Source organism: Scardinius erythrophthalmus (assembly GCF_964197995.2).
Source record: "Scardinius erythrophthalmus genome assembly, chromosome: 9".
NCBI lineage: Eukaryota > Metazoa > Chordata > Actinopteri > Cypriniformes > Leuciscidae > Scardinius > Scardinius erythrophthalmus.
In genome coordinates, this window is record NC_138229.1 from 17,587,216 (window position 1) to 17,615,139 (window position 27,924).

At 38.0% G+C, this 27,924-nt stretch overlaps 2 protein-coding genes and 1 long non-coding RNA gene across 5 annotated transcripts in view; 2 read left to right on the plus strand and 1 right to left on the minus strand.

Annotated features, from left to right (window-relative positions):
• The window catches only part of asap1a (ArfGAP with SH3 domain, ankyrin repeat and PH domain 1a), a gene marked incomplete at its 5' end in the record, with an annotated part of 57,946 nt that extends 50,956 nt beyond the window's left edge, over positions 1 to 6,990 (plus strand). Inside the window, 7 exons of one of the 2 annotated variants that reach the window (XM_081374716.1) lie at positions 1,079 to 1,304; positions 1,757 to 1,918; positions 3,435 to 3,510; positions 3,720 to 3,784; positions 3,876 to 4,432; positions 4,703 to 4,825; positions 4,917 to 6,990. In XM_081374716.1, coding sequence (XP_081230842.1) covers positions 1,079 to 1,304; positions 1,757 to 1,918; positions 3,435 to 3,510; positions 3,720 to 3,784; positions 3,876 to 4,432; positions 4,703 to 4,825; positions 4,917 to 4,991 — 1,284 coding nt within the window. In that variant the 3' untranslated portion in view covers positions 4,992 to 6,990. The remainder of the gene's footprint in view (positions 1 to 1,078; positions 1,305 to 1,756; positions 1,919 to 3,434; positions 3,511 to 3,719; positions 3,785 to 3,875; positions 4,433 to 4,702; positions 4,826 to 4,916) is intronic. The other variant, XM_081374717.1, reaches the window with a different exon arrangement.
• Positions 6,991 to 7,388: 398 nt separating this feature from the next.
• Positions 7,389 to 25,748, plus strand: fam49ba (family with sequence similarity 49 member Ba). 2 transcript variants are annotated; one of them, XM_081373381.1, is made up of 11 exons: positions 7,389 to 7,702; positions 17,100 to 17,189; positions 18,017 to 18,138; positions 18,283 to 18,388; positions 19,731 to 19,867; positions 21,999 to 22,076; positions 22,838 to 22,954; positions 23,209 to 23,288; positions 23,420 to 23,546; positions 23,966 to 24,036; positions 24,168 to 25,748. In XM_081373381.1, the coding sequence occupies exons 2-11, from the start codon at positions 17,117 to 17,119 to the stop codon at positions 24,232 to 24,234; spliced, it is 978 nt and encodes a 325-aa protein (XP_081229507.1). In that variant the 5' UTR covers positions 7,389 to 7,702; positions 17,100 to 17,116; the 3' UTR covers positions 24,235 to 25,748. The 2 variants fall into 2 exon arrangements, with proteins under 2 accessions (XP_081229507.1, XP_081229508.1); XM_081373382.1 differs by having other exon boundaries at positions 7,681 to 7,790; positions 24,168 to 24,602.
• The window catches only part of LOC308695285, a 96,311-nt gene continuing 92,168 nt past the window's right edge, over positions 23,782 to 27,924 (minus strand). The window contains exon 4 of the long non-coding RNA XR_014030682.1: positions 23,782 to 25,472. This is a non-coding gene — a long non-coding RNA (uncharacterized lncRNA). The remainder of the gene's footprint in view (positions 25,473 to 27,924) is intronic.

Genomic DNA, 27,924 nt, shown 5'->3' on the forward strand with positions numbered 1-27,924 from the left:
GATCTCTTCATATGATGAACAGATTTATTTTAGGCTTTTATTCACATTTAAATATAAACAGAAGCTCACCCGTAACTGCTTGACGCGCGAGAACAAACCTCATTGGTTTTTGTGGAAGCTCAAACGTGCTGTGTAACACAAGAACAAACCTCATTGGTTCTCACACGTGAAGCGAACATGCTTGAGCTTCCGTTTACCACAACTTATGTGTGAGTTGATGAATGTTTATATGTGAATACAAGCCTAAATTCAATCTGTTCATCATATAAAGCGATCGTGTCTCTAAACTAAACTAAACAACACCTAAACTGAACTAAACTACTAAACTGCTCAATTCAAATGGATATTTTTTTACGAACTCTTTATGAACTTTTTGAAGTGTCAAAGTTGTGTAGCTTAATTTGTGTTCCGAATATAGACGAAAGTCTTACAGGTTTGGAACAATATGAGGGTGAGTAAATGATGACAGAATGTTCATTTTGGGATGAACAGATTTGCTAAATTGTATTATGTTTTATTCACAAAAGTTATATATTTTGTAATTGTATCAAACTAAGCTAATGTACTAGTTTCTTAAAAAAACAATATGCTATTTAAAAAAATCTAGATAAAAAAAACCCCAATCTTACCCAGAGTTTACATAGAAAACAAAAAGTATATTACTGCCATTAGGGTAATGCACAAATAAAAATTGTGATAACTGAAGTCTATATAAGAATCTATATAATGGTTGTCACATTAGTCTTCTAACAATAGGGTGGAAAATGCTCTTAGTCCACTGTGCGAACAAAGCTCTCTTGCCACTCAGAAGCAAAATGATTTGATAAGCGACCAAGTTCCTTGTAGCGCTTTAAATGCCATCATAAAAGTGGAACCCTTATCTGCAAAGATACATGACTCGTGAAACGAGAACCGAAATCAAAATATTACCAAACTTGGATGTGCCTGAAAGCACACACAACCTCAACGCCACGTATACACAGTGCCACCTAATGCATTCACTTGTAATCACAAGGTTTTGGAGAGGCTGTGGACTAGTCTCAAAATCAAGTGATGTGTAATATTTTTCCATCTCCAGCCCAGTCCGGTAAAGAAGGAGCGTTCTCCCCGACCTCAGAGCTTCTGTCATTCCTCAAGCGTGTCCCCTCAGGAGAAGCTCTCTCTGCCGGGGTATTTAGGACACAGGGACAAACAGAGACTCTCCTACGGAGCCTTTGCCAACCCTGTCTACAGCACCTCCACCGAAACACCTGCATCTCCGGTATCAGAGGGGCCCACAATAGCCAGCAAGACCACTGGGAAAGGTATACATGCCTTTATGCATGACGCTGCAGATAAAAAAAGAGCAGCCCATGTAGCAGGAAAGGTAAAACGTGATGATAGATTGAATCGTTTGCATGTACTGTTCTTTACATTAACTCTAATTGCGGGGGAGGTATAATGTGCAATCGGTTGAGGCTGACCCTTAGTGATTGTAAAACATCCTCTCACACCACAACCACTGTTTGCTTGCAAACTGAACTGGAATGTGGAACCTTTGGCTGTCGTTTTATCTAATCAGTTATCAGCCGGCCCGCACCTGCATTCTGCGACCATGTTAGCTGTCGTTTTCTTGATTATTTTGGTTGTGCTTTTGGAAATCACTTTACACTCATCACTCCTGACATGATGGGAGTGTTGTCTTTGCCCTTGTGTTCCGGTGCGTTCGGGCCTCACTTGCTTCTCGACCAATCACGTCATCTCGTCACTCTTTCAGCTCCGTCCTCTGGACCGCCCACCTCCCTGCCGCTGGGATCGCAATCGAGTGCAGGAGGCAGCTCCACTCTGTCTAAGAAGAGAGCGCCTCCTCCACCCCCCGGACACAAGCGCACCCACTCAGACCCCCCCAGCCCCGTACTGCAGGGCCCGCAGAGCAAAGGTGCGTCCAGGTGGCAACACCTCTGTTTTGTGATTGCAGAAACAAACGTTTTTTGCCAGCACCTCTGAAAAATTCTTGTAATTTTGTTGTTTTGTTGCTCATAGTGGTGGTGGTGTTGGTGTGAAATGGGTGGGTAGGAATTCTCAGCCTGACCTCAAATGGCCATTACATAATGAAGTGATATACTGAATAATTGATTTAGAGATCTTGTTCTTGAGTGTGTTAATAATCAAAGACCGAGAGCTTGCTGAGAGGATGCCTGACATATCAAACACCCAAAAATATTAATACAACTAGCACTTAATGTTACATTTTCTTCAGCATTTTCTCTTTCCTCACCCCCCAATGAGAGTTAAATGGGTTTTTCTTAGTAATTAGCTTATGGCAGCTTTCTTTTTGTTTTGTGATTCTGAGCTTTGTGATTTAATAATTATCATTTATTTTGTTTGTGTTGTTGCATTGTTTTAAATTAAAATATCCTATTAAATTGTTTAAAGGTAAATTGTGTAACGTGTTCTATTAGCTTCACCTAACAGAACAACTCAAATAAAAATGGTGATTAAAATTAGTTAATTATTAGGATTAGACAAAATATAAATGTAAGAATTTTTCAAAATTATAACAGTGTTTTATCAACATTAATTCTTTTTTTAAAAATCTCTGGACACCAAAAGTCTACTGTATTTATAAAAAGTGACCATTTTCAAACTGGTTTCCCCAAACACTATTTCATTGGTAGGATAAACAAATAGTTGGCCCCAAACTCATGCCATTGGTTGAGATAATTGGGCTGGTGAAGATCTAATAGTGCCACAGAGCCACAGTTTTATTTCAATCATTTTTTCAGAGAAATCAACCTTCTTTTAGTTGTCTTGGCATATTAAAGTTTAATAAATTGCAAAAAAAAAACATTGTCTTCATTTACTCACCCTCATGTCATTCCAAACCCATAAGACTTTCGTTCATCTTTAAAGTTCAAATGAAGATATTTTAAATGAAATCTGAGAGATATTGGTCCCTCCATTAACAACCCATGCAACAACCACTTTGACACTTTAAACAGTTCATGAAGATATCGTAAATCTAATCCATAAGAACTGAGCGGTTTAGTCCAAATTTTATGAAGAGACACGATCGCTTTATATGATGAACAGAACTTTCTCTTTATGAACATTTTGAAGTGTCAAAGTGGTAGTTGCGTGGACTGTCAGTGGAGGGACCCGGAATCTCTCAGATTTCATTTAAAATCTCTTCATTTGTGTTTCGAAGATGAACATAAGTCTTACGGGTTTGTAATGACATGAGAGTGAGTAAATTACAGAATTTACATTTTTGGGTGAACTAAGCTGTATTTGAGAAAATATTTTAACATAAAAAAAAATGTATTGGTGATATCAATGAAGGTTCCTGGGACATAAAAACAAAGAGTGTAAGACATGGCCAAAGCTCTTAATGAAACACGGGGACTTCAAAACCGCTTTAAACCTCTTCCCCATTTTTATTTTGAACCTCATAGGAAGTGAGTCTACACCTCCTTCTGCGAATCGGACATCCCCGGCCAATAAGTTTGAGGGAATTCAGCAGCAGCAAAGGTGTTGCACCACACTGACATTTAGACATTGAAAAGTCCTGTATTGCACAAAAAAACATTTGTGCATTTTACAGTGTGTGTAATAGATCTTAACTGTAAACAAAAAATTTAGACCATTAAAATTTTCATGTTATCTTTATAAATCCATCATGAAGGTTTTTTTTCTAGTCTGTTATAGAGAAATTAATGACAGGACCTTTTTGATTTCAGCTCTACTTCTATGAACACAAAAGCAGCATTTGGCCCACGAGTTCTTCCCAAACTACCTCAAAAAGGTACATTTAACATGGCATGAAATACAACAGATTTACTTCAATTTCTAATTTTTACCTTTACGTTGACCTGCCCCATGTCTTACTCTTTCAGTGGCACTACGAAAGATTGACACAATCCACCTCCCCTCAATGGACAAGTCTGGTCCCGATGTGATGCAGAAACCCCCACATGCCCAGGACACGCCTCACACCAGAGCTTCAGATACAATAACCAGACCCACTGAGCCTCCACCTAAAATCCCACAACCCGCAGAACGCTCCCAGCCCCTGGAGGTGCCACAGAAACCTCACATCTCAGACCTTCCCCCTAAACCGCAACTGTCTGATCTTCCCCCGAAACCACAATTGTCGGATTTACCCCCAAAACCTCAGCTTTCTGACCTGCCCCCGAAACCACAGCTTAAGGATCTTCCCCCTAAGCCGCAGCTCTCTGACCTCCCATCCAAGCCTACGATGTCTCCAGCAGCTGAGACCGCACAGAGGCAAACGACACAGGAGGAAACCAGCCCGAAGCCCCAGCTGACGGAGGTGCAGTCATCCAGTCAGCAGGAGGAGCTCTCTCCCAGACAGGCCAGTGAGGACACTAATGGTGCGCCTGCGGGAGCTGTGGAGATGCCTGTCCCGATGCCACGGAAAATAAACACAGTAGTGAGTGAAAGATATTTTAGAGAGTGTTATATATGTACAGTGGACCCCAAAAGTGCACAAATATTTTTTTCCCCTCATTTCATAACCTATATCTATTGTTTTATCATTTTAAACCTAACACTTGTGTTAAAAGTGCACTTTTTAACTTAAAAAAATATGTTATTTATTGTTTTATTATTAATAAAAAATACACTTATTTATAATTATAACACTTATTGGAAAATATCAACAGGTGTAACACTAAAATAACTGAGGATCATCTCTTTGCAGGCAAAGAGCAAAATTAGGCGTGTGAAAACCATCTACGATTGCCAAGCAGATAATGATGATGAGTTGACTTTTGTGGAGGGGGAGGTTATAATTGTTACAGGAGAGGAAGACCAGGAGTGGTGGGTGAGTAAATCTGTGCCGTGCGCTTGCTACTAGTATTGTTAATGCAGTTTTAGGGCATATTGTCACATTCATCAACCTGCCTTTTTTACAGATCGGGCACATAGAGGGGCAGCCTGAAAGGAAAGGGGCCTTCCCAATGTCCTTTGTGCACATTCTGTCAGACTGACAGTGTATAAGCGGTGGCCGAGTGGCTTTCTAACTAGCACAAGCTCCGCTCTCTCTCTCTCTCTCATTCTCTCTAGCCTCACACTGGACTGTGGGCATTGCCTCTGTACATAGCTGCTGAAACCCAAACGGTCTCCAAACAAACGTAACATGAAGAATCAAACCCATGCTCCCTTAATCCTCAAGGGTGAAATGTGTAAACTATGTGTTGTTCATAAACTGTGTTATCCTGCCTACCAGTATTATCGTAGCCATGGCAGACCCAGCATGCCATACTGGGTTTGCAGTAGCTATACTTGGAAATCTAGCACTTAACATGTATGCTGTAACTTTGTGTATGTGTACACATTTAGAAATTATGTAAGTCCATTTAAAGTGTGTCTTTGTACATACATATGCACAGATGTAAGTGTATATTTATGTACGTATGTATAATGTACAAGTGTGCAAATGTATGTTAACCCTGCTTGCTTATGGAGCCAGAGTGACTCTAGACATTTTAGTGTACTGTTTTAAAAGAAAAAAAAAGATCATCTCTTAAATGTTTGGATGGCATAAGTGATAAGTGAGAATACAATAACATACCAGTGTTTAAAGTCCCAGCATAGTGGCATGCTGGTCAGGGATCAAAACCAAAATGTAAAGGTTTAAACATCTCATCTGCTATACATAGACGATCAAAATTGCCATTCATTCCGTTTGCATCACTCACACAAAAAAAGAAGCCAGAAATCTTTATTCTGAACGCTTCAATGAGTAGGAGACCAATTTACAGCCCTTGAAAATTGCTGGTGTAATGTTCCCACTTTGTACCCATATTCTCTCCATGCCAGTATGTTCATATGGTGGCTGTAGCCAAGAACGTCACTACATATAACCAGTTATAATTTAAGAATAAATCGCTGAAAAGCTCATATCGATCAAATATTTCAGTGTCTATGGTGGTTACGGCCTTGGTCGCGTCTGTGGGAACGCTTCATTTCTTCCCCATTGTTGTTTAACGCCAAATCTGACAAAACTAAAGCCTCAGCTCTGGGAAAGTGTCCTTTTCGATATTGTTTATTAGATCATACAATAACCTACCTTATCCATCTGGTCTCATGCATAAATTATAAAGCTTCTCTCATACATGGATACGACTGGTCAAACATTGTTGGCTTTGTATAAAAATGGACATATGTTGAGCAGAACACAATCTGTTAAAGGTTGCTTAGAGTGAGTTTTATTGTTTGCTTACAGTGACTGTGGAATGTGGTTTGTTTTGTTCATTTAAGTTGAATTAAACTGCAAGGGGACCCGGCAGTGAGTGACTGACTCGGTATGACTCAGAATGAACTAAAGCTGCCTCTTTCTCGTTACCCTATCAGGGAGACCAGCATTCACTCTTGGTTTTTAACTGTTGTTGTATTAATGATAGACGATGTATTAATGAATGCCACCTGTACTATATTTGATGATGATAGTATTTGACATTTATAGGGCTAAAGTGTTTCAGCATGGAGAGGAATGGACCCTTCAAGTGTAGTTTATTATGGGTTTTGTTCCTCTTTTTTAGGTCATGTTACATTAAAATAATTTTAACTAAAGGATAAAAAACAAGAATTCAGCACAAAGAACATCTCTGCTCAACGAACAAGACAAAACGACTCCGAGGTTGTGGTATAAAGTTGCCGATGCACCGTTCCCGGACTGTTTTGTTTAGACCCCTATGATGAGCCCACTGTTGGACAATGTCTGTCTGTTTAGATGTTCAATCCAGCACAACTCCATATGATGGATTCTTGTGTTTGCTAATATTGTAGCACACTGAAGTCTGGAAACAGTCAAAAGGACAACGTCACATCTACATGAATAAACTGGATTCAGTCCTAATGTTACATTTAGGATGAATTTTCGCCACTCTTCCTTTTTTTGTGTCTGTTTGCTGCACTGTAAGTTCAGTCAGAAAGAAAATCAAACTTGGCTATCAAGTCTTCAAATAAAGTCTTTAAGTTGAAACCATGTAGTCTCGATGTTATTTTTTTTATTATTAAAAGTGGGTTATTTTATATGCTTAAGGGTCAGTCTTGAAAAGTGCTGACTTTCTGACTGATTTTCTCTCTGATAAAAGCTCATGGTATTAATTAACAACTTTTAATGTGGTAGAAAACACTGCACATTTGAAAAGCCTATTTTTCCTCTGAACTTTGCTTGGAAGTGGTATTCCATGCTGAAAATCAGCCTGTTGTAGATCGGCTAAGGTCTAATCATGTATTAATTGTTTTTACTCAATTTGTGTGTTAACACACAACTTTACCCAATTTGTGACAATACAGTGCAAAAGAACTAGAGCATTTTCGTTACAATCAACGCTCGCTGCTTCATTTGTCGTTTTGCTCGCGCTTGCAGATGTCGGAGTGCCTCAGTGTATAAAATAATAAAACGTATAAGTGAAAGCAAAATCGTCCAAACTACATTGCGAACGCAACAGGCATAGCAAAACTAGTCTGCTTCCTTCCTCTCTCGAAATCAATTCCTTTTATAGATGTAGGCTGAGCCTCTTCAGCGGTCTCATAGTCTACTCGAGCTCAACCTGCGCGTCAAACCCAACACTTCTGATTGGCCAATCCGGAAAATGTAGACACACGCCACATCTTCACAATGATCCGCTGAGCAGGGTGTTCTTCAGCGTTTCCCTATATTTACTTTTCACTGAATTGACTGGAAATTGAGGTAAGAATCATGGATTAAGATGCATTACCTTTCCACTATGCAACCTGACACCAGGCGCGAGAGAACGTTTGTTTCCTTCAGCGCTCAGGTGAGATGAGAGGCTACAAAAGACAACCTGAGTGTACAAATCACTCAAACTAAACTCAAAGAAAGGCCAACCATACTTTAAATTCAAGTTTAAAGATTTTAAATGAATCATTTGAAGCTTTTACATTATTTTACTAAGTATGTTGGGAAACAAAGCGTTTGACCACTTTTAATTTCACTTGACTTGACGTGTGTATTCTTTGTAATGGACGGTGATTACAGATATGGCTTTGAATTTTGTGCCTGTATTGTGTTTTACGTGTATTGTGCGTATTTGTCTGCTGCTGAGCAGAAAAAGGAGTGAATTTTATGATAAAACCGAGACTATTCTTGTGAACAAAAGCGATGGTGCGAGTTTTCAGACTTCCTCTGTGTTCAAATAGATCATGCCACTTCCTGATTTTGTTTATTCAAAACACGCATTTCAACGCACAGTAAGTTCCTACATTTTCACTGTCATAGAGTTACAGGTCCAAATCTAGATTATTCGATGTAGCCTACGGACAACCATTTATTTTGCAATTGCTTATGGCTGTTTATTGAAACAACTGTTAGTCCTTGTAACGTTCAATAATAAAAATGTTAATATGACAATTGCGCGGTTCATTCAAAGTATAACCAATAAAAAGGGTTCCCACTCTTTTAGGCCAATAAATTCCCCTAACTTTACATGACCTTTCTAGATATTTGTGATGGACCATTTTAGATATTTGTGACACGTTTTACTAAGCAAGCTATAGGCTACAGAAAAAAATATATCTAGCTGATGTAATAATTTAGTAGATAGGCCAATAATTGTTTTAACCCCCCTTTCTCTTTTACAGGTAGGCTACATGTTCACATAGGTAACTTATCTATTTAATGTATTGTTTGCATTAAATAATACAGTTTTTTGTACATAGTAGCCTAATTTATGCTTAACCACTATTTAGATAGAGGTTAAGCATAGGCTACATTTACTTTATTCACTACTCGTTATTATTGTGTCACAACAAGCAAAGATTATAAAGACATTTCTGGATATTGGTCATCAGACACTAAACAGTGAAGGGATGCACCAATATTAAAAAAAGTCGATACGATAACTGATAATTTGTTATATTTGAAAGCAGATAACCAATATAATGGCCGATAAATCGAGATGCCTTTTTTACAGAAGGCATCTTGAGCCTGATTACAAAAACAAACGTTTTACTATTAAAAGCCATGTCCCAAACACACAATTATAATGTTCTCATTTAAACTTTATGTAGCCTATAACAGACTTGCTCTGCTCATGTTGCACTTAATTGTATTTTCCTTTTTTGAAGTGATTCTAATCATATTTTAAGCAGGTCAAAGCCATCATGGCGGACAGTGCGCATTGATGTGTCTCAGCTGAAGGAAATAATCCATTATTTATCAGCTTATATATAGCCTATCGGCCACATTTTCTTATCGGGCCGATAACAAAAACATTAAAAAGGAACATATACGATCGGCCAATACCGATATATGGGCCTATATATCGTGAATCCCTAAATTAGCGTAATAAAAAAAACTAAAACAATAGTGGACATTGACTTTATTTTAGAGCAGAGCATTACTAGAAACATTATATATTAACTATAAAAATGTATCATAGGGACCCTTAATAAATCCACAGAAACTTCTTTTTACATATAAGCAAATTCTTTTTTGTTTGTTTTGTTGTTCATGTGTGAATCCATTAGCTCATTTGTTCAATGTCATTGACCTCCTCCACGGGAAGTGTTTGTGATGTGCAAGGCCACAGGTTTTAATTAAGAACATGAACTAAAAATACTGACACAGCAGCAATGGTTCAAATTCCAGAGCAGTGGTCGGCATTAAAACACCAAGACGTGCAGATGTCCAGACTAGGTTATGGCAGATAACATAATTTATAAAAGCTTAATATAAACTATATATTAACATGATGTGTTACATGTTTTAAGTGAATATTTAAACTTGCCATATATTCCCCTGGTTCGACAGTCAAGGCTTAAGCTAGTCTCAGACTTAAATGCATGTTTGAGCTGTCTTAACTGAAAGCGATTTGACTGGCAAATCTTAAAATATGTCACTGCCCATTGTTTTGTCTCACCAGTAATGTTTTTTTGTAAGGCACGTTTATGAAAGCTACTTAAATGCCTGCCTAACCCTGGCTTAGTCTAAGCACTATCTGTGAAACCGAGCCATTATGTGTTATGTAAAAGGGGAAAAGATCAAAAACGTGTTCGTTCATTGTAATTATTAACTAAAGGCTAATACTGATGGACTGCTTAAACAGCAGTGTTGCCACCTGCACATCTCTAATCACTGTAAGATGCTGACCAATCGCATCTGCTCTCTGCAAACAGCTACTTTGTGATGCTATTGTGCTGTGAGATGTCGTGCTGTGATTGGTCTTCTGGAATTAGCGGAGCATTCCTGTACTGCAGGGTTCGTGCAGTGGCACTTTACATGCCCTTAAGGCATGTGTGACTAACTGAAGCAGTACATGCAGAAACTGTATGTTAAATAATGTGTTCCATGTTTACAGTGAGCTTATACTATCTTGTGAGCTTATACTAACTAGCTTTCAGTTTGAGATGTAGCCTATTGTGAAGGAGGTTGCCCTCTTTGAATGTTGGTTCAATTTCCTGGTTATGCTTTGTGGTAGGACAGGCTCGCTTTATCTGTCTTCACAGTCAAACAAATCTACAGCAAGTTGACACCTTTTTGTGGTCGAACTCTCTTTAAAAATGCTTCAGCACATTTTTGCACTGTACTGTAATGGCTGCAGCAAATACATTCACATGGCCAGCTTATTTTCATCGCTGTCCTAAGATGAAAAAAAAAAAAAGCTAGAAGTAAATAGATCTTGTTCTTTTCAGTTTCAAGGATTATTTGGAATTTCAACTTTATTTCTCACAGGATCACATTTGAAATAGTATCCGTTCCCTCAGGTCGTGCTGTGGTAAAAGTGCAAAAATGATCTTTAGACACTGTCTGAGAACAACAGCATGCGTATTTTTCAGCAGTACATGCGCAAAAAATAAAAAAGCACAGGAGAGAACAGAAACACCTGTGCTGTCATGCCTAAGGAAGCGTGTTCTTACAGGCCCGATAACTGCGGCTCACATTAGGTTTCTCGTGTTCCTGCCTGTGGCATTTTTCCATGCTGCTTGTTTTTTTTTTTTTTTTTTTTGGAAGAGGTATAGAGAAGTGAATCCAGCATTTCAGTAGCATGCAGAAGTTATGTTAGTAAGCGCAAGAAAGCATTTGAGAGAGCAAGAAGTTGTTCATGATGGCATGTTTGACCTTCTTAACTATGGATTTATGGATTTATTTTTGAATGTTTTTTGAATGGTTTGTTTCAGATTTGTCTTTCCATAGTGTCAATTTCATGAATCTTGGATTCAATTTGAAATTGTCCCTTCTATATTGTTAAAGGGGTGGTTGACTTTAGTTAGTGTGTATGCTGCTGTTTGAGTATAAACAACATCTGCAAAGTTACAACGTTCAAAGTTCAAAGCAAAGGGAGATATTTTATTTTACAGAAATCGCTTTTTAAGGACTACAACAAATGACTGGTAGGGACTACACGAGCTTCCTCCCGGGTTAGTGACATCATGAACCCTAAAATTTACATAAACCCGCCCCCGGAAACACTCAACAAAGGGGGTGAGTCCATGAGAAGAGGAAGAGTTGTTGTAATAGAGCACATTTGGGAGTCTGCTCAAGCTGTCGCATCCGTCTTTTCACATTTATTACAATACAGTACGTATCACAAATGCAATAGCATGTCACCCCGTGGGTATCTTACAACAGTTCCCACACAAGCGATTTATAGATTATCATGACAGAATATGCCAATCAAAGACTTGAAGAAAGTTAACTCTACATAAATTCATCAACTAACCATTCAGAAACGTCCTGTTGCATTCTACATGTTCTCACTTCTTCTTTAGTTTGTCATCATTGCCCGACTCCTGTTTGAACATAAAAGACAGAACAGTATCTGACATTTTAGTGCATGTCTGTCTGCAAGCTGCTAAGGACATGAGCTGTTGTAGCTCCGCCCACTTCTTGAAAAGGGGCCGGGAGCAGCAGCTCATTTGCATTTAAAGGGACAAGCACCAAACAACGCGTTTTTGCTCATCCTCAAAAGGGACAATTTTTACATATAAAAAATTATCTGTGGGGTATTTTGAGCTTAAACTTCACATACACACTCCGAGGACATCAGAGACTTATTTTACATCTTGTAAAAAGGGGCATTATACCAACCCTTTAAACTAAACTGACCCAATCATGACATCCTAACAGTGAATAGTCAGTCTTGCATGTGAGAATGATGTTGTGCAATCAACATTATGCAGCAAACTGTCTCTCATCTTAGTTCAGGAGGAACATATACATAACAAGCAAATGACACACAGAGTTTCAATCTATCTTGAAGATTTAACCAAATTAAGGATACATATCTGTATCAAACATTATCCCTACGTGAATCTTCTGATTCACCAACATAATCTCATAGCAATTTATTACTATTTCAGGTTTTGGCGAATTGGTGTCTAATTCGTATTCGTATAATCTGCTAACACCCCACTGATGGTTATGCTTAGGGTTGGGGTTAGAGGTGGGACTTTATGCTTACTTTTTTCTTCATACATTTTTGTCTGACTCACAAACTTGCCACCTCGTAAATAGTTAAGTTTTCTCATGAGATCAGGTGGGACTCATCCTGGAGTTGACAAGGGATTGCAACTGCCTTCCCCTGTGAGATTTAATGCTAAATGTAATCTATAAATCTAAATAGTAAAGGTGCAAAATAACCTGAAGCTGAAAACTCAGTATAAGTGCAAAAATTCACAACAAACTTACTATGGCTGGTGGCAGTTGAGAATTCATGCATCTGCATCAGTGTCACTTAATGCTGCTTTGGTGTGTGTGTGTGTGTGTGTGTGTGTGTGTGTGTGTGTGTGTGTGTGTGTGTGTGTGTGTGTGTGTGTGTGTGTGTGTGTGTGTGTGTGTGTGTGTGTGTGTGTGTGTGTGTGTGTGTGTGTGTGTGTGTGTGTGTGTGTGTGTGTGTGTGTGTTTTTTTAAGGTGTCAAACCATAATTTCTGCATCTTATTATCACCCCTAAAGAGGGTGAAGGCACTCGTAAAAAAAAAAAAAAAAAAAAAAAAAGGATGTTCATAAAATGTTTGATCTGGTTAGAGCCTTGGCTTAGTGGTTTTTATTTTATATATAACATGTTTGATTAAAAAATAATGTTGACATTTGTTTATAACGTCAATAAAACGGCGCAAAAAGTCATTTCTTGATCCTGCTAAAAAGGAAAAATTTTAGGTTTAGACAACATGAATTGTGAAGTTGTATTAAGAGACAACTTAATATTTAAGTCATCTCAAGTTAAATCAACATTTTAAGTTGTGATGATAGCTAATTGCGCCAATAATTTTTACAGTAGTGGCTAAACAATTTAAGGTAATCTAATACAAGTATGAAGTCTATAAACATTTAAAATTCAAGGCTTTTTAAACTTTTTCCAAAAATTTTGTACAAGGATTTAAGCCAGCATTTAAAGTTTTGACAAATGTTCCTTTTGAAATTGAAATTACAGTGTATTTATTTGAATTTGAATTAATTTAGAATTTACAGTGCATTCTCAATTGAAAATGGTGCATGATAACCCTGAATTAAAGTCAGCAGGGTGACAAAACCTGTCATAGCTACAAATGTCCACCAGGAGGCAATAAAACCCTTCAATTTCTAGTGTCTGTACACAGATACTGTAACCTTCCTATTATGAAGTAGATATGAAATGAAAGAATTTCTGTAGCTTTTTCAAGGTCAAATCAGCTTGACACATATCTTAATCCCATTTTTAAAGTGAAAATAATATCATGTGTTGGGTCATATTAGCTTTACTTTTTAAGGTCGTCAGGAGTGTTAGTGGATGTGAAAATTCTCTCTGTCGGTTCATTGACACCTCTGTGTGTTTCAGAATGATGTGTCTCTCACATCCATGATCACACAGGGGTGGAACAGAGGAGATTCACGGGCAACGTGGGTTTCATTTTTAGGTTCATGTAAAGTTCAGCTGTGCTCCCAACACAAGTTAATCAGAGATTTTGTACTGCTGTAGATCTAAATAACATCATCTGCTCTACAGCAATATGTGGCAATAACAGAAAAATCACCAAAAAATATTGTCAGAAATATTGTTTCATAGCAGACAGATTCTTAAGAAATGTGTCATAGCTAATATACCAAACGTTTATTTGTTCAAATCTGGGTGTCCTGTGGTATTTCGAGGGTCTAAATGAAGGGTGCAGATGTCAGAATTTCCGTCATGCGGCGGAAGGAGTGATCGCTATTTCTCACTGACTCATGCCTGACGCTTCCCAGCCCCGTTACAGCTGGCCAGCCATGCATGCTTGTGTCCATGTGTAGACTATCTGTCTGTCTGTCTGTCCAGCACACGCGCCTGTGTCTCTCTTTCCCTCGTGATGGTAGGAAATCAAGCTCTGGCGGTGGGCTGACACCTAATCAGAGACCAGTGCCTTTCTGAACAAATAATGGATATAGTCTATTGATATAGTATTAATAATATTATATACTATTATCATTTATATATTAATAATATTGTATTATTATTTATAATAAAATATATAATTTAGAATTTCAATAATACACACACAGACACACAAACATATATATATAAATGTTTTAATTTAATTCATTACAAAAAAGAATTATGTATGTATTTATTATCATCCTAATAAGTGACAGAAATGACGACTGTTAGTGTAAATATTTTGAAATGTGTATTTTGTGTGTGTGTTATGTGTGTGAGAAATTCAATATATTTAATCATAAATATAATGATTATATTTTCTATATGTTTTTTCTTTATAATTCATATACAATATATCACAAATATATTTATTATAATTATCTATTTATTTATTATCATTATAATTAGTGACGGTAATAAAGATAGTGTTAGTGTTATAAATTTCATGTGCTATTTATATTAATATAATATATAATTAAATTAGAAAATTATAAATAATTTAATAATTAACAGAATATTGAATTTTATCATATATAACATCATATTACATTTATTATATCACAATAAGTGTTATTAATTAATCAAGTTGATATAATGCAAGGTAATTAAGCTTATAATGAAAGGGACAGACTCTGTGTGGCCAAAGGCGTGCGTGTGTATGAGTGTTAGCCGTGTCTGCCGAGGGCAACCTGCAGCGTATCTGCCCATGTCTTTCTATGCCAGGGTAAATGTTAACCCAGTGTGACGTGGCACGGCTGGAATCTGGGTCAAGAGGAGCGCTATCTGTGCTCTCTGCACTGCCGCAGCAGACCGGCTCAGACTGCAGAGCCTCCCCTCACACACACGTGACTTCCTCCCCGCTCTCTGTCGTATAAAGAGGGAGAGGGAAGGAAACGGGCGGGGTCATATTCTTCTCTGGTTGGGTGATAGTAGTAGTAGTAGAGGCAAAAGCACGTGGAGGCAAATACTGCCGAATGCTGCAGTGGGAGGAAACAGCCCACTAATGTAGTGAGCACACCTATAATCGAAATCTCTCTCTCTCTCTCTCTCAGACCAGCAAAAACTGAGATAGCTACACATTCTTCTAATAGGATTTGGGATTTTACTCCTCCTCACTGAGATCATCACCTAATTTAAATGTGGAAGTATATGATTGTATTTAGCCCCACTTCAGATGTAGCCCTACTAATTTACTATTTACCTACCTCTTAAGTTTTGTAGGCACAAAAAAAAAAATTTAATTTTGCTCTTATTAATGCTGTTCAAATTTATTTTGTAAATAGTTTTGGTAATGATGGTAATGAACTAATTTAATTCATGATTTATAAATTAATATGTAACCATGAATTATTATTCATAATGATATGATCATTAATTAATTTCATCTAGCAGTTTTTAAAAGCTTTCCTAGAACACCCTAATACCCTTCTTATAGTAAAAAGGTTTTGCTTTAATAGTTTGTCGAACTCGAATGTATCATTTGTAAACATTTAAGGAAGCTTGCGAGGTTTACTTTATCAAACTGTTCCACTTTTGTGTCCAAATTAGTTTTTGAGTCACGTGTCTCTTTTCCTAGTGCCGCACTCATGATTAATTCATTCAAGTTGTTTTTAAGTCCTGTCGAGTACTCCTGTGCTTCGCTCCTATTGGCTGTCGGCACATTTTGTGTTGAAAAAATTTTAGGCTCCATGGAAACAGCAGAATGTTCGGTCTCTCCCTCCTTAGCCAATAGGATTGCAGGTTGTGTATGTTGTAGTCAAATGAGTAACCTCAGTTTAGATGGAACCATCCCTCCCCAATCTGAGGGGGTGTAAAGCTGACAGGCGGGCTTAGGAGGTTCAAGACACCAGTGCTTATTTAGTCCCTTTGGTTGCTTAAATCCGAAATGGCATGTGAACACGAGTATGCCACGATATAAAGACAGCACACCCCCGCTCACACTGCAGCATGCGCTGTAGGTCAGTGAGACACTCTAGAAACCCATTTACCTATTTTCAAGGCAGTTCGTTTAGAGGGAAAGAAAAGTCCTTCAAAGAAATAAACAAAGTTTCCTTTCGGTTTGAAAACAAAAGTCTGTCCTTGGGCTTTGAATGTGTTGACATGCCGTTTAACTCTGAGGTCTATCCGCTCCTCTTGAGGATCCTCTGTTGATTTTTCGTGATGTTATTTAATCTGTTATGCTCAGTGACTCGCTGTGGGAGAGCTGACTCCTGCGCTGAGCTCAGAGCGGATGAATAAGAATGAGAGTGCGCTCTTTTCAGGGAACATATGATTCTTACAATGATTTAGTCCTGAGCTCAAAGGGAGGGGTACTTCGGAGTGTCAATTTTGGACTACAGAGACCCTTTGACTGCTAGAGGGCGACATGATCCTGCAGTAGATCCACCCATGCGTGCTGCAGTCTGACTGCATTCTCAGCGGCTTGTGTCCTTTCACCTGCAGGAAACTGGGGTGTGTGTTCAGGAGGGGAATGCAGCAGCATTTGGGTCTCCCCTGATTTCTGCACTGCCCCGAGCAGATGTTCCCTGTCACGCTCACATGTGTGTGGCCAGATGTTGCTGTCGAAAGCACAGGTGTCACAGTTCTTGATGCGAATTGAGTCAACCTGAATGTGTTCTTGTATCTGAAGGCAAATAAAATGGTGTATACACCTTGATTGGCATTCAAAGCGCCACGAGCAAAAATTGTCATACAGAAAGTAGTTTTGCGTCACTTTTCCTTTTCTCCTTTTCTTTTAGGTGTCTGACAGGTCGGGATGGGGAATCTGATCAAGGTTCTCACGCGGGATATTGAGAACAATACAGGGAACTTTTTCCTGGACTTTGAAAGTAAGTGAATATACCGTCACAAGTAGGGCTGCACGATATATCGTTTTAGCATCGATGTCTCTGTGTGTGCATCAGCTGTTGTCACATCCCAAGATGTGTGATGTCAAGGGTAGGGATTGTTTTTGATACGCACGAACCAGGCACCACGGTTCGAAATGCACGTGATTTTGGGATTAATTGCAAAGTTTAACTATCATAGAGCACAAGTTTATCATTTACAGGCGTTTTAGGCCCTGTCAGTATAAACATTAAAGCTATTTTAAAACATATGAGCACAAGAAGGCGTGAAAGAGAACTCGCGCACTGTTTTCTATGTTCTTAATTAATGTTAATCAAACAACAAAATACAAAAAGAAAATCACTTTTGTATATATATATAGTACTGTGCAAAAGTCTTAGGGATGTTAATTCTTTGCTGTAGTGTGTCAGTAGGAAATATCAGTTTACATTTCCAAACATTCTTTTTGCATGAACATGAACATCTGTAACATGCCTAAGACTTTTGCACAGTACTATATATATATATATATATATATATATATATATATATATATATATATATATATATATATATATATATACAGTATATATATATATATACAGTATATATATATATATATTATTAATTATTATGATTCATAATAATAATGGATTATTAATATTACTAGTTACTATTAACTATTGCTATTTGCTTATTACCATAACTGTACATAATTATATATATTAAAAATAAAATATATTTAAAAATAATTACTATAACGAATTAATATGATAATAATGACGATTGCAGTTCCAGCCACGATTCTGAGCTGATCTCTCCTCTGTAGATGCCAAGCCCACAGAAGCCGAGAGGAGAGTATGGGAGGAGGTCAACGGGGTCCTAACAGAGGCTGTGATTGTACTACAGGAACTGCAGTCATACAGCGGAGCAGGTGAAGCCATCAGACAGGCGAGTACATCTAGAGTGCACTGCAGATCCTTCTGACATCGGCCTGTGCTCTGTGTTGCTTTTCATGACACAAACTCCTTTTGTTTCTGTTGTCAGCAATGTCATCCCCAGCTGTGTTTAAGTGTGTGCGTGTTGTCTCCTCAGGCCATACAGCATCCCAGTGATGAGCGTGTGCAGGAAGGAGCGTGGGCCGCCGTTGTCCCGCTGGTTGGCAAACTAAAGAAGTTTTATGAGTTCTCACTTAAACTGGGTATGACATTTTTTTTTCTATTTTCTTTAATGTGCACAGCACACAAAACTATATATAATAACAGCTATGTTTACCCAGAGGCACAGGTGATAAATGAGAGGTCATTTTTAATGTGCCACAATTCCTCACAGGTGTATGGTCCACTGACCCATTTACCATGTACTGTAGGATTTGCATCTGCTTTGGAGTGTTTCGATTTTCAGTGAGACTTGATTCATCAGTATGATCAAACACGTACCAGTGCACACGTCAGCAGCCGACATTAGTGAGATTATATAAGCCCAGGCATTAAACTGTCCTTACTGTTACATCAGCTCATATGCTCCTTCACAAGCCTTTCTTAATCAGAGAAAATCACTTACTGTCATATAGTTATTCATAAGTAATAAAATAAAAATGTGGATTGTGTGATATAATTAAGCAATGTCACGTGAGCAAGACTGCTGTTGTACAGAATATGAGCAGTCTGTGGACTCGTACCCACAGCTGAATCACAGCTACATTAACTGCTGAATATGTTTTTGAGTTTTTAATAGTCTTGTGAAATTTCTGTTCCGACTCAACGCATGTTCCCAGGGAACGAGCCGTAAACAGAGCAGCAGTGCGTCACAATTGGATTATCATGCTCTTTGGTCAAGGCCAGTTTCTTTCACCACATCTAGCAAAAACACAGCTCTCCTCATCTCTGACAGTATACACCCCACATCTACTGTATCAGTGACAAATTCATTATCCTGCAAAGAAATACATTCTCTTCAAAAGTTTGGGGTTGATGAGATTTTATTTAAAAGAAGTCTCTTATGCTCACCAATACTTTATTTGATCAGAAATGCAGTAAAAAACGGTAATATTGTGAAATACTATTACAATTTAAAATTGCTATTTTCTATTGAGTCCTATTGAAAAAGGAGAGTAAAAAATAATATTTCAATGCTTCAGCGAGATGACACAAATGTTTCGCAAGTGAACGCAACTCATCTGGAAATTTTGAGTATTACACGCCATTGATGTATTATACAGAAATATTTTGTTTTATAATCTTGTATGTCTCAAAGCATCTGCCATGTGATTGCTTTCACTTTTTGAGCTGTCTGTCTGTGGGTTTGAGTGATTCAGATGGAGGGTCTGTTGTTTAGAAATAGGTCATGACATAATTAAACATGACATAGCCCTTAATCAAACATTAACACCAGACAATGGCAGTGCTCTCTGGAGGAGAGGCTCTGGTGAAACATCAAAGGGCAAACTGGTCTTGTTCAAATTTTGGAGACCATAACCCAGTATGCATTCCTATATTCAGCATGAAGAACTAGCAGTTCTGTTTCTTCGGTGTCTCTTGCAGAAGACTCTCTTCAGGGCCTGCTGGAGTTCCTCACAAGCTCACGCTGTAGCCCAACTCAGCATCTGGAGCAGGAGCAGGCGCTCGCACGGCAGTTCGCTGAGATTTTGCATTTCACCCTGCGCTTCGATGAGCTGAAGGTAACCAGGCAACCTCTGGTCACAACCACTCTGCACTTTTCTTCCAATCTAATCCTTCATGGAATTATCTCTTACTAACCTGGTTCTGAAAACGACTGCGAAATCACAACAATTAGGTATAATAAGAGGATGTGGAGCAAAGGTGTAAGGGGCAAAGACCCTCTTTATTGAAACCCCAGCATCCTGCCTCTTCTCAGCCCCCTAAAATCTGCAGTTAGCTGATCATTAGAAATTATATATTATACGTATTCATTTATTAGACTTACAAATGAGAAACATAACAAGCAGTGATTATGCAGTCTCTCTTCAAACTGCAGCATTTAAAACGGATCAACAGAAATAGTAACAAATGTTTTCTTCCATATTATGACGTACATCCAAATGCAACGGATTATCGAAAAGCAACAAAATGTAGGGTGCGGTCTTGGTTCTACATATCGGTTGTTCATTGGATGGAGTCAGATCTAAATGTGAGCTTACAGTCGACTGTGTGGCCCTGTTTATGTTTTTGTCAATCAGATCACAAGTGAACAACACTGAATACAGGTGTAAACTGGGTCTAAAACGTTTTGAGCTTGTCCACTTTCAACTACTTCCAGAGTTAAGGTCCTTGCACACTCCGGACTCCGAAATTCTTATCCGAAATTTTCACATGTTGATTGGAGGAGTCTGGCACATGTTATTATAGAGAAATCTGTCGTTTCATTGGAAGATGGTGTTATGGCATTTTTATTAAGAATTACGAGGTAAAAAAATAAATAAAAATGAAACGCACAGATGATTGTTCACATTAAGCTCAATGTGTATTTAAAAATGTAACATTTTTTGAATATTTTAATTTCATGCTGACTTTAAAGTAAAGATGAAACGGAAGTAATGACAAATGTTTTCTTCAGTACTGTGAAATACATACGATGGTTCTCAGAAGCGGAAGTCTTCATAGTTGGGTAAACTTCTATAGTGGTGAACGGGAGACAACAGCAAATACAATTTTTGTATTCCCATTTGCTCCTGTAGCAAAAGAAAAATAATCCACCACTTTTCAAATGAGGGGAAAAAATAGAAAGATTGATTACAACATTCAAAAGAGAGAAAGATGTCAAATTTTCCCTCGCTCCGTCTGCCATAGTATTAGAAACACCTTGGCAGCAGTGTAAATTTGTTTTTGTTTTATTTAATTTAATAAAATTACAAATAACACAAAGTATAGTGTAATAAAATTATATTACCTTTTTAAAAATGAAAATATGAAAAACGTTACTAGATTTACGATGTTGATAACTATGGAAACGCATCTTGAAAACGGTCCATTATTTCTTAAGAAAAAGGGTGGAGAGACTTGGTTCTATGCATCGGTTGTTGATTGGCATGAATGAATACATGCTTTCAAGGCCAGGGTTTAAGTGGACTAAATGATTGTAGAATCTGACATGCGTCAGCCGAGAAGTCTGTCGTTTTCTCCGGAAGATCGAGTTATGACATTTTGATTAAACATTACATGGTCAATATTTCTTTTTTTCTTCTTTTTTTTTTTTACAAAAATGAAACATGCACGGATGACCATTCGCAAAATCTATAACGTGCATTTTGGGCGAATTTTCATTTCATGCCAGCTGTTATGTTAAAGTATCATACCGTAAAGCTGCTTTGTTTTTTGAACCACAAAAACCCCCTCAGTTTTCTACTAGATCACACATACCGGTAATCCGATTGCTATAGAGAACGTGTATGACAGAATTGATTTGCAAGCCACTGAATTTTGTATCCAATTAGTTAACTTAATTTGCACGTAAGTGATTCAGCTAATTAGTTGAACTATTGGAACAGAAAGTCCAGTTGCAACCAATGACTCATATTAATAAAAACCCATGTGCAGTTGTTTTCAAAGGTGCCATAGAGAATCTGTTATTCTAGATTATTGAACTGATGAAGTCTGTCACCAGACCCAGCGGTGAATGAAATGGCCACATGCTTATTGGATTTTGAAATTGCTCACTTGAATTCATACATTCACAGTAAAATGAAAAATGCATGAATGCGATGTTTACATGTTTCCCATTCCCATATTCAGCAGAAATACAATTTTCAGCTGCCAGTTCTGCATTTAAATGCTCATCTGCTCTCTCGCCAGATGACCAACCCCGCCATCCAGAATGACTTCAGCTACTACAGAAGGACCTTAAGCCGCATGCGTATCATCAACCAAACAGTGAGTAAACCTGCTCTGTATGGAAATATGCCTCATTATCAGGCGACTTATGTTTTAGTAATACCCTGTTCCCCCGTGTCCCAGGGGTTAATGGGAGCTCTTCTGTTCTCTAATGGTCTGGATCATTAGATGGCAGAGCGGCACAAGATCCTGACTCAGGGGAACATGAGATATCGCATTCATCTCGTTTTTATTTTGTCCGTCTTCCTCCCGTATGCCTGCTTTTATCTTTTAGCTGACACAAGGCTTCAGTGCGTTTGGTTGACGTTGAGATGGTAACGTGCGCTAACGACTTGAGTCTCATTAGCGTGTGCTGTATCATCAGGGAGCGGCTCAGCAGGGTTTGACACAGAGGATCGTTGACCTTGCCTCGCCAATTAAAAGCACTCTCTGTGAGGAATAATTACGGCAGCCGCTTTCATCTCATGAAACATGAGCTCGGCTGTGGAAGAGCACGTATTAGGAATTCTGGACATGTCTGCAGTCTGTGGATTTAAGCAGGATTTACATTCAGTTTTTAGCATACAGTAATGAATGAAATGTTTCAAGTCAGCTAAAATGCTTTTTCAGCAAACCAGAATGCCCAATTTCCACATCCATTTCCATGATTAACTACTTAAGTAAAGCTGACCAAGGAAAAGCGCATCCATAACCTCCAAAAAGCCCATTGCCTTAACTGACCCCTTTAGTTTAAATCTTCAAAAGTATGGATTTTTCACATTTAGATGCTGAAAAAAAACCCATGTGTGTTCTTTCTGCAGGCAGAAGAGCATAATGAGGTTGACAACGAACTGGCCAATCGCATGTCTCTCTTCTACGCCAATGCCACGCCCATGCTGAAAACGTTAAGCGATGCCACAACTAAATTTGTATCAAAGGTAGGTGGTTGTAAAACTGTTGAAGTTGGATTTTTACATGCCTTACACAACCACTCAAATGGATGTAAACTAAATAGACAAACAAGTCCAGATGCTCATGAATAAATTCTACTTGATCAGTCTTAGAAAATGCATAATATACTTCAGTAACACATCTATACACGAATGTTTCTCATTCACTTTCACTCACAAATCACTGTTTTCTCATTACAAACCAGCATAACCAACACATTTTGCTCTCTCTATCTGATCAGCATGCAGAACTACCCGTAGAGAACACAACAGATTGCCTGAGTACGATGGCAAGTGTGTGTAAAGTCATGTTAGAGACACCGTAAGTTAAAACAATTCTGTTTAATCTTTGTGCTTTTGTTTCTTCTGTAGCAGGCTGTAACTCTGTAATTCATCCTCTGTATGTGTGTGTGTGTGTGTGTGTGTGTGTGTGTGTGTGTGTGTAATGATCAGGGAGTACCGCACTCGATTTGCCAGTGAGGACACAGTGTTATTCTGTCTGCGCGTAATGGTGGGGGTGATCATCCTATACGACTATGTCCATCCAGCTGGAGCTTTCGTAAAGTCCTCCAAAATCGATGTATGATTTTAGTCAAATTTGTTTCATTTAAATATATTCATTTAATTATGCTGATTTTATATTTGTAAATAGTTTAATTAGGGCTGTCAGTTTAACACATAATGTTAAACATGTTAAAAATATTAGTACTTTCTCATTAAATGCAACATTTGTAACTAATATTAACATATACAACTTTTGATTTTAATAATGTATTAGTAAATGTTGAAATGAACATTAACTAAGATTAATAAATGCTGTAGAAGTATTGTTTATTCTTATATTTAACTTGGACAAACCTTATTGTAAATTGCTACCAACTAAATGAATGTGCTAAATAGAGCACCCTAATTAAAAGTAAACTATATACAAATACAAAACCTGATTTAAAAAAAATCCAAGTACATAATGTTATTGTCTGTTGTTTTTTTATGATATAGATGAAAGGATGCATTAAGGTTCTGCGATTTCAGCCGCCCAACAGTGTGGAGGGGCTTCTCAATGCCCTCAGGTCTGTGAGCTTCACTCTTTAAAAAAACAACAACATTATAACATTACATAAGTGTTGATGGACTTTGCTGAAAACATTGTGATGTGATAAGATTTTAAGTGCATTTAAATGTTCTCTCTTGACTCTCACAGGTATACAACAAAACATTTGAACGATGAGACTACCTCCAAGCAAATCAAAAACATGTTACAAGCTTGACTGTGTCTGCCAAAAGTATAACCTCTCAAATACATTGGATGAGACGCTTCAGCAGTTTGAGTAATACGATGAGAATAGCCATGTATCTTGTGGCAGCTACTGTTATCAGTCTAATTTTACTGTTGTAGTTTTTTTGGTTTGTTTACTTTTACTGTTAGACTTAAAGTCATGCGTGGCCTTTAGATTTCAAACACGCTTCTTTGTGTGGCCGTCCGACAAAGATGAGCTTAGTTCAATCCCTTCCCATATTTCCTCCGGTTGACTGAGTGCCCAGACGTTTTGCTTTTTTTAACGACATAATTTACTGTGATTTTTATTAACATGACTCTTTCGAACTGAATAAAGCTATTTTAACCAAATGAACTGTGAATGCCTGAGAGTAGGGCTCCTTTGAAACGGGACATTGAAATCACACTGTACTCTCACCACTTTACAAGGTACAAAATAATTAGCTCTAAACCCACATCCTTTTGTCCAACAGAGTTCAGGATTATTCATCTCCCCTGACAGTGTCTACTCCAGCACGTCATTATATAATAACATCCATTCCAGACTTTATTCCTGTTTTTTTTTTTTCTTTATCGTTTGAGAAAGTGTGGTTAACATTCAGCCCTTGTTGTGAGTAAGCATCTCTTACTTTCTCCCAAAAAACCAAAACCAGAATGTTCTGAAATTCCAGGCTGTCCATTTGATGGTCAGCTGACTCAGCTGGATTAATCAGAATGAGATTCCCACATCATCCAGCCCAGGAAGTGGGAGTTTGTTTAACAGAAGTATGAGTAATACATTCCCTGCTCTAACTCACTGCGGAGTATTTGATATTGCCCCCTCTGGGAACGAGCTCCATCTGCACGGGATACCCCTCCCAGTTTGTATTACTATCCTATCTGTGACCTCTGCCGTGTTTTTCCTCTCACTCACGGACTCGCGCACATGGTTTCCTCCTGTTTGTCTGGCTGCTCAGCGTGTGTCATCAACAGGCTCATAATTTCCCCACTGCGGAGTGTGTGATTCTTGCCCCCGCTGTCCTCTCTCCTAGTCGGAAGCACACTGTTTTTTTAAATGGCTTTCCTGATGAGCTTGGACACTTTTCCCAGGAGGCTGGTGTGGGGCCAAATCCTTGTCTATTCACTCTTGCTTCTGTGTGTTGTGTGAGAAGGGCAACGTCTGATGACTTCCTGCCAATAACACTGCGTGTGCGACCCATAATTCCAGAGCACTACCTCACCGTATGGGCGCTGTAATGTAGAGAAAACACCATATGTTCATTAGATTTCCCACTGTAGCCTAAAGTTTGTCTTCACAACAAGTAAAGTAATTAAAGACAAGCACAAAAAGACAAAGAACAGTACTGTATATGTTAGTTTAAGAGGTCACATTGAAATGATGGTTTTGATAAATGCACATCCGTAGGATTTATCTAACTTCTGGACCTTGTGCTTAACCTGCTAACTTGCACCCACTTATCTGTCAGCACTTAAATATTAGTGCATATCCATTTAAATTATTCCATTAACAAAAAACTGAACTGAATCAGAACTTAAATGACACTGATAATAATGAAGATAGCTTGTCGACACCATTTTTTTTTCAATACAAGGAAATGAACTGTTATATTAATAATCAAGTGCATGTAAAAGTAGTAAAGTTGTAAAAAAAAAAAATATATATATATATATATATATACAGTAAAACAATAAAAAAAATGTAATCCATTATTTTATTTTATAAAATAATACAATAAATATAATACAAGTAAATCAATCTAATAATTTATTAATAAATATTTTAACAATGTAATACAACAAAAAGTTTATATTAAAAATGAATAATAATAACTATTAAGATTATTTCCCATTAAACATTTCTAATGTCTAAGGTTTCTGACCTTAAATGGGCGAAAGAGGGTGAAACTGAGGAATGTTTGACCTCTGAGATTCATTCTGAATCGTATTACATAGAAGTGAAACATTCTAATGTTGGAACTGAAATGGAAAAATGATGCTGGAAACTAATGCCGCTGTAATGTTTGGACTGAGTGAGTCGGTCGGATTGAAGAACACAAGGATTGCTGGATTTGGTGTATATACTCCTACATCCTGTTATTGGAAGCATTCTTTTTGGACTTATCTCTGCTGTGCAGAGACAGTAACAAAGTACATTACTTGAGTACTGTTACAAGTACACTTTTTGAGTATCTGTACTTTACTTGAGTATTATGTTTTCTGGAAACTTTTTACTCCACTACATTTCTGTCAAGGTCCTTGAGTAGAAAGTTGTAAGATCAGTCAGGGGATGATTTTAGTTGCAGGGGTTGCATTTTGGTTGGAAATTAATGTCAGATTTCTGACGTCGGACAGACGTTGGATTTTGTTTGGAAATGAAAGTCGTGTTGACGTCAGAACCCGACTGATGTTGGTTTCTGACGTCAACCCGTTTTTCATTTTCAACCGAAATACAACGTCTGTCCAATGTTGGAGATTGACGCAAATGTGACGTTGGATTCTGACATCAACCTGATTTTCATTTTCAATGTTGGGTTTGGTCTTCTAAATGTGAATTTTGTCATTGTTTTGGAGCACACTAGCTTATAGATAACAGTAAGGCTAACATATTCATACTAAAAGCCAAACAACTTTAAATAGGGCACTCTTTGAGGGAACAGCCATTTTGGGTGTCCGAAACCATTGTGGGCGTTATTGAGTGCACTTATTCAATCTCACATTCAATCCCACTACTGGAACTGTATTCTCGGAATAAATTTGATATTAATATGAGGGTAGGCAGGCATAGATTCAGAGGCATAAGGTACTGTAAGTTAGACTGGGTAAACCCAGCCCGATCTGCCTGCGATTTGATTTCGCCCTGCAGATTGAGCTTGGTAAAACAATGCATTGACATTTACTTTTTACTTTTGATACTTAAGTGCTTTTAAAAACAAGTACTTCTGTAGGCTACTTCAACTTTTACTTGTAACGGAGTAATATTTGACCTGTAGTAGGCTATTTGTACTTTCACTCGAGTAAGGAAGTTGAGTCTACCTCTGCTGCTGTGACCCTGCGGCTGTATCGCACATTCTGACGTTCTATTATTTTCCTGTGGTGTGTAGCCTATGTGTATTTGTGCCTGTACTGATTCTCATTGGGGAACAGATGACACTAATAAGTGCAGCCTTGAATCTGCAGATGGCAGCAGTAACTTGTGAAACAGTGTAAATCCATATTGTGACCCAACATACAGATGATGACAGCGGAAGAACCCCATAAGAATCCTCTTGGAATACACCAGATTAAAACAAAACCATTCCTATCTTAAGCTTACAGATCTGATCTTGGACTCAATGTCACACTCATGTATCATCTGATTCAACAGGTCAGTCACTTTTAATGAACTGTTGAGCGCAGCAGATGCTATCAATGTTAACAGAAGGCCCCCTTAGCATGAAAAGACCGCTTACAAGGAGCGCATCCTGATGGGACGTCCGCTCTTATGTCTCTGAGGTCCACTCAAAGACATTTTCAGCAGCAAGAAAAAAGGGCCACACAAGAAAAGAGAAAAAACAGAAGTGGTAAGGAAAATGTGAAAGGTTGCCTTGGTTGTGATCAGGTAGATGAAATTGCAGCTTTTCTGCAATTTCCTCTCTGATTTTGAGGTAAAATCAAGAACAAAAATACATAATAGATTTAAAAT

Excerpts from the sequence above, each read along its gene's own strand:
- fam49ba (XM_081373381.1), top strand. The coding sequence starts at position 17,117 with ATGGGGAATCTGATCAAGGTTCTCACGCGGGATATTGAGAACAATACA. Across the intron at positions 17,190-18,016 it reads CTTTTTCCTGGACTTTGAAA|ATGCCAAGCCCACAGAAGCC; the intron begins GTAAGTGAATAT and ends TCTCCTCTGTAG. Across the intron at positions 23,289-23,419 it reads AAAGTCATGTTAGAGACACC|GGAGTACCGCACTCGATTTG; the intron begins GTAAGTTAAAAC and ends TGTAATGATCAG.